The 8,756-nt window shown below is 32.4% G+C and overlaps 1 protein-coding gene across 1 annotated transcript; it reads left to right on the top strand.

The window, feature by feature from the left end:
- Nucleotides 1–4,640: 4,640 nt before the first annotated feature.
- On the top strand, nucleotides 4,641–7,299 carry LOC120131660 (putative serine/threonine-protein kinase-like protein CCR3). The gene has a single exon (XM_039148605.1). The coding sequence runs from the start codon at nucleotides 4,770–4,772 to the stop codon at nucleotides 7,176–7,178; it is 2,409 nt and encodes an 802-aa protein (XP_039004536.1). The 5' UTR covers nucleotides 4,641–4,769; the 3' UTR covers nucleotides 7,179–7,299.
- Nucleotides 7,300–8,756: the final 1,457 nt, after the last annotated feature.

Here is an 8,756-nt window from a genome sequence, read left to right as displayed (position 1 = left end):
CCATATCCCTCTTATCCTATTACATATGGGAATAGGGTCAGCTAATATATGCTTAAACATATTCGAGGACTCGTTCACACACAGACACACACACACACACAAGTTTACATATAAAAAATATTTGATTGAATCATATAAAAAATAAGCTAATCAAGTTTACAAGTACTATTTACCATTCAATCTTTATTTAAAATTTTATTCAATCGAGTTTACAAAATTCAAGATAAATCAAATCAAATACATTTGTATGTTCAAGTTTAAATATAATTATTTATAATATTATAGTACTAAGTGATTTTGATTGGAATGATTCTCTTTTTAATCATATGAGATATACACATAATTTTCATATTATTTTTCACATGTATCGGTAAGATTTGTAATATTATTTATGAGAGTATGAAATGAATCAAAATTGACGAAAAGAAAGAATTTGCACGTTACTGCTCGAGGACCAAATCAAATAAAACACAAATTTAAAATACTAAATTACACAAAAAAAGGAATTTTATTTTCAAAAAGATAAATTTATGTTACATTGATATTTAATTAAGATCGAAAAATATGTGATTCAATTTTGTTCAAAAGTGAACTTAAAACGAATAAGGAATCGAAGAAATAAAGAAATCAATTATCAAATCACAAAACAATCAAATGCATACTTGAACCAAACCCGAAATTCGAATGAAAGATTGAGTTACCTTGAATAACTCAAGCAATTCGAATAAAAAATATCAGTATTTTTAAATCAAATCGAATTTTATTAATCTCTAATTGTAAAAACAATAATATTAACCGAATTAAACTCGATATATATAAATAGTAGAAGCTTAACAACTTGTGGGCAAAGGCATAATAATAAAATTCAAAATATTATAGTGATGTAATCATAAATTCAATTGAGAAAAGGTCATATCCCTAAAAATATTCAATTTTTAATCAAAAATCATTTAATCTTTTCCACGTGGGAAAGTAAATGGAATCAATTAATATGTATAAAATAAAAAATATTATCATAATTAATGTTTCCATGGTTTTATAACAACTACAACTACTCTTTGAAGTTCTAAGAAAGAGAAGTCTTTGGTCAATAAACTATAACTCCGTTGAATGAATTCATTTGACCGTCAAATTATTCAAAAAGAAAAACAAATTAATACGAGCAGCAGCCACAGCCAACCATTTTTTATATAAAAGGGTAAACTTCATCAAATACCGTCGAACTCTAGACATTGTATCGTTTATATCACTGAACTTTCAATTTTACCAGTTATAGAGCTGAACTTTGATTTTTCGTTTCAATTATACAACTGAACCGTTAAATTGTTAACGGCACGATGGCGTGGCTGACGGCTGTTGACGTAGACACCTCACCAAAATGACGTTGTTTTGATCCAGTTGTCAACTATTTAACGACCCAGTGATATAATTGAAACGAAAATCAAGGTTCAGTGCTAGAATTGACATAAATAAAAGTTCAGTGGTATAAACAATATATTGCCTAAAGTTCAGTGGTATATGATATAGTTTACCCTATATAAAATTAATAAAATAATATTATTTTGAAGTTTTATAATGCATAGTTTGTGTTTATTATATTCACAAAATAATTATATTATTATTATTATTATTATAATATTTTCCATCACTTTCTCAACGAAAAGTACCCGTAAATTTCATGTTGTTTGACTTAGTAATTTAGACTCAAAGTTTGATTTGCTTTTGAACTTTTAGAACATGAAACATAATTTGCTTAATGTCATTATTTAATAAAATAAAAAATAGGCAATTATAAAATTTGCCTTGATTTGAAGTTTCTTGTAATGGGTTAAATACATATAGGTGATTATATAAAAATATAATTAAAAACACTAATTGAATTTCAACAACTATTAAAATAATATGAAATAAAATTTACTATAATCAAATCTAAATAATCATAGGGATGATAATGTGTCGGATTAGATCAGAGTGATTTGATGTAGATTTAGAAGGATCTCCACCTGATTCGAAAGTCGATATAATATTTTTATTAGTTAAAACGTGCACTTAACTCTAAACCTGGATTTGACCCGATTCAATCACGCTTTAAAAAATTTGATCCAATTCGAATCTAAATTTTTAAATTAAAAAAGTGACCTGATTGGGTTAGGCGAGCTAAACTCATCGAATTCGAGTAAAATGATCATCTTTAGTAATCAAAGATAAACCAAGATATATTAGAGACGGTCACACATTTTTAAATTTAAAATTTCATGTAATTCAAGTATTTTTTTTTAAATATAATCATCGATATTCAATCTATTAATCAATTATGTAAATCAAGTATTACAAAAGCCTAATATAAATGTGACTCTCATAATCCAGTTTACTATATTAATAAACACTAATATTCGAACTCTTAATCGTACTTAATAAATCTAATATCTCCCTCACTAAATCAACTAATTATTGATTTTTTTATCAATAATATAATTTTATACTCTTAAATTTTTAATATTTTTCTGGTATAACCAACTGTATCTGATTTATTGATCGATTAATTCGAATCAGGTACTGCAGAGGCAAGAGCGACACTCACAACCCAATTTACTTCATTCACAATCGCTAAGATTCAAACCTCTAACTTTACTTAAAAGATCTAGTGCATATATATATATATAATTACAAATTTGGACAAATTGAATATTATGTTCTTAAAATAAGTATAAAAAACTATGAATTTTAGCATTTAAATCACATTTGTTTGGTATTGGGAAATGCATGCCTAATACAATGTTAGGTAACATGTTTCACTAATTCAATGATACGTGTCCATGTGTCCAAAGTGTCGACCGTCGACCATTCAAGCATGTAGCATTCATCGCGTACGCGCGTGAGAACGTTTCATTTCTAACACGTGGTGGTCTTATACGGCGAGTGACGAAGCCTTGCGAGTTTCTTATTTATTATCTTCAATTCCCATAGCATGACTCCTTTGGCTTTTCCAAAATATACTGTTTTTATCTCAGCACACAAAAAGGGCAAAAGTTTAATTAAAATTTTAAAAATTATTTAATATCAAAAGTACACAAATGGTTCCTCAACTATAGAGTATTACTTTATCAAGTCTCTCGACTATTAAAAGTTATAAAATAATTACTTAACTATTTATTATGTTCCAAACTCGTCATTTTCCGTTAAAAATTGATGGTATTATGAGATGAACATTAATTTAATGTGATATGACAAAATCTGTTATTAGAATCTCAAACAATTAGCATATCTCAATCATCATGTTAATGTCCAACTTAGATAACCGCCAATTTTTAGCGGAAAAGGACGAGTTTGGAATATAATGAATAGTCGAGTGATCATTTTGTAACTTTTAATAGTAGCGGACTTAACAAAATAACATTTATAGTTGAATGATCATTTTGTATTTTTTAGTAGTCCATTAACTTAATAAAGAAGTACCCTATAGACAGGTTATCATTTGTGTACTTTATCCATTATTTAAATATACAAGTATATATAAGGTGTATAAAGAAGTATTCTTATGAGTTTCAAATTTTAAATTTAAAGCTATTTATTATTATTTTAATATATATATATAGTATTTAAAAGGTATAATAAAAACTACTTTAAAATTTTAATTTTGAAAAAAAATTGAATAATTCAAAATTTAATTTGGAAACCAAATCTAGAAATAACTTTTAGATCTCAAAGTATCTCACAATATTTGAAAGAATCTTATATTTGAATATTTCAACTAAAGAAAATAAAATTAAATAAAAAGATTAAATTATGGTTTTGTTCACTTTATCATGCTCGTAGTACAGAGTTAGTCCTATAATCTAAGAAAAAATGTTTAATTAATTTTATAATATTATTAATTAGTTTAAATTGTTAAAACTACAATATATCTTGATTAAAATGTTAATTTAAAATAAGTATGCAGATCCTTGACAAATATAGCTGAGGATCACCAGGAGATTTTAATTTGTTTCCAATTAAATTTATATTTTTCTAATTTAAAAACCTGAAAAAGTATATTTTTTAACATATGTAAAGAGATTAAATTTTAAATATATAGAAAATATAAATACTTGAAATATATATATATAAAACAAATATAATAGGAAAAAAGCATTAGAGGTCCCTGTACTTTTGGAAAAAAAATCAATGTGACCCTTGTATTATTTTTTTCTCTCAATGTGGCCCTCCAACTCATAAAACAAAACCAATGTTTTTCGGACGTTGACCATTATGGTGCTGTCGTGGCAATTCACAGTGATATCCGCCACGTTATTAATCACCATAGACTGTCACGTCAGCATTGTGAATCGTCATATCAATACAATGAACTTCCACGTCTGCTCTGTAATGGTTAACGATGAAAAACATTGGTCAAAGGGATGTATTATTTTTATTTTCTGAGTTAGAGGGTCACATTGAGAGAAAAAATAATACGAGGGACATATTAGTTGTTTTCAAAGTATAAGGACCTGTGATGTATGTTTACCAAAATGATATTATCTTCATAATATGGAAAGTAAAAAATGGCGGTTACATGTAATTAGTAAATTAATTAATTAATTATCCTCTGGTCCCCCTCATAAAACACACTTAAAAATTGAAACTTTCTTTTACTCTCTCTCTCTTGAAAAACTATTGATTTTTCATTTTCAAACATCTTTCCTTTCTATTCCTCTCTGATTTCCTTCTCGCCAAATGAAGCTGACGGGCGGAAACGCCACTTCCCCCACCGTTAATTTTGATTCTTTTAGATGACGAAACTAAGCTTCCCTCTTCTTTTCGCGGTTTTCTTATTCCCGACGTTAACTAATGCATTGGGATCCGGCTCGACACTCGCCGTCGTCTACGGCACCGCCACCGTTTGCGCCATCGTAGCATCGGAAGCGAACCAGCGCATTATCTGCTACCGAGCAGGAAGCGCGACCTCCTCCGCCGTCATCCCCATCGAACCTAACGTCTCTTACTCCGCCGTCGCCGGTGGTAGAACCAACTTTTGCGCCCTACGGTCCGGTGGATATAGCCTACTGTGTTGGGATACAAATACAAGTCTCCCATCTTTTCCCATTAAACGGATATACAATAACAACACCGCCCTCCTTCAATCACTCTCCATCGGCGACGAGCGGATATGTGCGACGGCGCAGAACAGCACACCGCCGGTAAATTGCTGGAGAACCGACGGGGGTAATCGAAATAACACCGGAGGGTTAACCAATGTTAATCTGGCAATGGATAAAATCACATCCGGGTTTGGGTTTTCGTGCGGGATCGTACCGAGTCAAAACAGCAGAGTAACGTGTTGGGGCAACTCAGTGGGACAAGAGATCGAAAGGCAATTCGGGAACATGTCAATGGCGAACATCGAAGCTGGGGTTTCCCATGTTTGTGGAGTTAACACAGCTGGTGAGTTAGTTTGTAGAGGAGATAACTCATCGGGTCAACTCGATGTTCCTTTAAACAGAGGTTTGGATTTCGCTTCAGGGTTAGCTCTTGGTGATGGTTTTAGCTGTGTAATTAGGAGAACGATTAGGACAGTTGTTTGTTGGGGTTCGATGAACGAAAGTTCTGTCGAAGGAATCGAATTCGAATCGATTGTTGCTGGTTTGAATTTCACTTGTGGATTGACCACCAGGAATTTTTCAGTGTTTTGTTGGGGTCCTGGTTGGCCCGGACCGAGTTCGAATTTCTCCATTAACGAGTTACCTTTGAGAGCTGAGATTTTACCAGGTCCCTGCATTGATTCTCCTTGTAGTCAATGTGGTTTATATCCTCAATCAAGCAGGCTTTGTTTTGGTTCTGGTAACATTTGTAGACCATCACCCTGTTTTAACTTAACCAACCCGTCGCCGCCTCCGCCGTTATCTCCGTTGCCGACACCGGATGTTCCAAGGCGGACAACGCGGTCCAGAGAGTTGAGTAGAGGGTTATTGGCTTTTGCAATAGTTGGATCAGTAGGAGGTTTCATGGGGATTTGTACTGTTGTTTATTGTTTATGGACTGGTGTTTGCTTTGGGAAGAAGAAGGTACATAATTCTGTTCAGCCAACGATCACTAGAGCCGGTTCGAATGGAAGTCCGGGATCGAACAACGGTCCGCCGTCGAGGTCGTTGACGATCAGACGCCAGGGTTCGAGATCGATGAAGCGACAAAGAAGTGGCACATCATCAAAACATGCTGATAAAGCCGAGGAATTCAGCTTGGCGGAGCTCGCTGATGCGACAAATAATTTCTCGCACGAAAACAAGATTGGTGCTGGGAGCTTTGGCGTCGTTTACCGGGGAAAGTTGTTAGATGGGCGGGAGGTAGCGATCAAAAGAGGCGAAACGGGCCAGAAGACGATGAAATACCAAGAGAAAGAGACGGCGTTCGACTCGGAACTGGCATTCTTATCCAGGCTTCATCACAAGCATTTGGTTAGGCTTGTTGGGTATTGCGAAGAGAGGGATGAGAGGCTTCTGGTTTATGAATACATGAAGAACGGCGCGCTTTATGATCATTTGCACAACAAGAACAACATCGAAAAATCCAGTAGCTTGCTGAATTCATGGAAAATGAGGATCAAAATCACGTTGGATGCGGCCCGAGGGATCGAATATCTTCACAATTATGCAGTCCCGTCGATAATCCATCGGGATATAAAGTCGTCCAACATTTTACTCGATGCGAACTGGACAGCAAGGGTTTCAGATTTCGGACTTTCGATGATGGGTCCAGAATCCGACCAAGATTACAGGCCAACGAAAGCGGCAGGAACAGTAGGTTACATCGATCCGGAATACTACGGTCTAAACATACTAACAACAAAGAGCGATGTCTACGGTCTCGGAGTCGTAATGTTGGAACTCCTAACGGGGAAGAGAGCTATATTCAAGAACGAAGAGAACGGAGGGAACCCGATGAGCTTGGTCGATTTTGCGGTGCCGGCAATAATGGCAGGTGAATTGGCTAAGGTTTTGGATATTCGAGTCGGACCGCCGGAGATGAACGAAGCCGAGGCGGTCGAGCTGATGGCATACACTGCAATGCATTGTGTGAATTTGGAAGGGAAAGAGAGGCCAACAATTAGTGACATTGTTTTTAATTTGGAAAGGGCTGTAACTGTTTGTCATGGCAGCCATGGGAGCATCTCTAGTGGTGGATTCGAAACTGTTTCAGAGTGAATTTTTTTTCACTCGCAGTAAATTTATTTTACTTTTATTGATTTTTTCCCCATCAGTGATTTATCCAATTATATTTGGAGTTGTAAAGATTTTTAGAAAATTTGATTTTGATCTTTGTGAACATTGACAGCAAGAGAAATGGTCAAATGTTTCACCATTTTGCCTTTCTCGTTTTAGGTCAAATTATGCTACTAATCCCTATATTATACATAAGTCACATTATTGTACTATAATTTGGTAATCTTTTATCTTTATATATTTTTATTTTTTGAAATTTCAATTTTAAATTAAATGGTGATAGCTAAATTTGATAATCAATTTTTGTATCATGCGTAAATTATAGATTTCGTCTTTATCCTTATAATAGGATTGGAATGTTAAAATTTGAAAAGTTTTAATCGAAATTAATCAGATATGAATTAGATCTTCCATTTATGTATAGGGTAAATTACAAATTTGGTAACTGAACTTTAATCTCTCTTATTCCACTAATTATACTTTAAATCTTTTCAATTTCTTTACTGAACTTAATATAATACATCGGAATTTCTTTGTTACTTATTCATTTCCTCACTAGCAATATTATAAACGAGCTTTCACTATCGGCATTATAAATGAACTTTTATATAGATGCAAAATGACGTTATTTTGGTGAAAATTTTATTTTTTTGAAAACAATGTCATTTTAACGTTGTTAACTATTTAACGACGGAGTAATAAAAAAACTCATTTTATTAAGTCCAGTGAATAAATTGTAAACTTATAAAGTTTAGTAAGCAAAATAAGAGAGAGTAAAGTTTAGTGATGAAATTTGTAATTTACTCGTATTTATAAATACAAAGGCTAATAACAAAATTTGGATCACTTATTTATTATTATTTTTCTCTATTATTTTGGTATAGGGTAAATATATATTTTGGTAATTGAACTTGACTTGAAGATTTGATTTGATACTTAAGTTTTATTCTTCTTTGAATTAGGTATATGAATTTGGCTTAAAGTTTTAATTTAGTATCTGAACTTGACTTTTCTGGTTCAAATTAGTGTATTTATGATTTATTAAATTGGTTCAAATAAAAAGTGTTAAAAGGCCGTTAAATGACCGAAATCGTGTTAAAAGGTCGAAGAAAACTAAATAAGCTCCACCTTGATCAGTTGATGCATCGTTAAATTCAATCCTGAAAGAAAAATAAAACCGAAATGACTAGCCAAATGATCGAAATCGTGTTAAAAGACCGAAGAAAACATGCCATAAAATTAGAAAAACGTGTCACAAAAATAAAAGTATTAAAAACTAAGAATTAAAAAAATAAAAATATAATATAAAAAATTAAACAAAAAATAAAAAATACTTATGATTGACAACTCACACTAAGATTAATCTCTGCCACCAACCAAACAAATACAGAAAAAGGATCAAACATATAATAGTATAGCTTTGCCTAAAGGTTTTATTAGCAGGGTATGTGATTAGCATATACCGATAGTTTGGGATGGATTAGAAATGTCCACAAGTAGGGGGACTGATTTATAATAAGGGTCATACTTTAGGGATGAATTTAAAACATTCAAAAGTTT

The sequence above is a fragment of the Hibiscus syriacus genome, unplaced genomic scaffold (assembly GCF_006381635.1).
Source record: "Hibiscus syriacus cultivar Baekdansim isolate YM2019G1 unplaced genomic scaffold, ASM638163v2 tig00001695_pilon, whole genome shotgun sequence".
NCBI classification, from domain to species: domain Eukaryota; kingdom Viridiplantae; phylum Streptophyta; class Magnoliopsida; order Malvales; family Malvaceae; genus Hibiscus; species Hibiscus syriacus.
Note: the sequence above shows the minus strand (reverse complement) of the source record. Positions and strands in the feature narration are given on the sequence as shown.

Coding starts and splice junctions, on each gene's coding strand:
- LOC120131660 (XM_039148605.1), top strand. CDS start 4,770: ATGACGAAACTAAGCTTCCCTCTTCTTTTCGCGGTTTTCTTATTCCCG.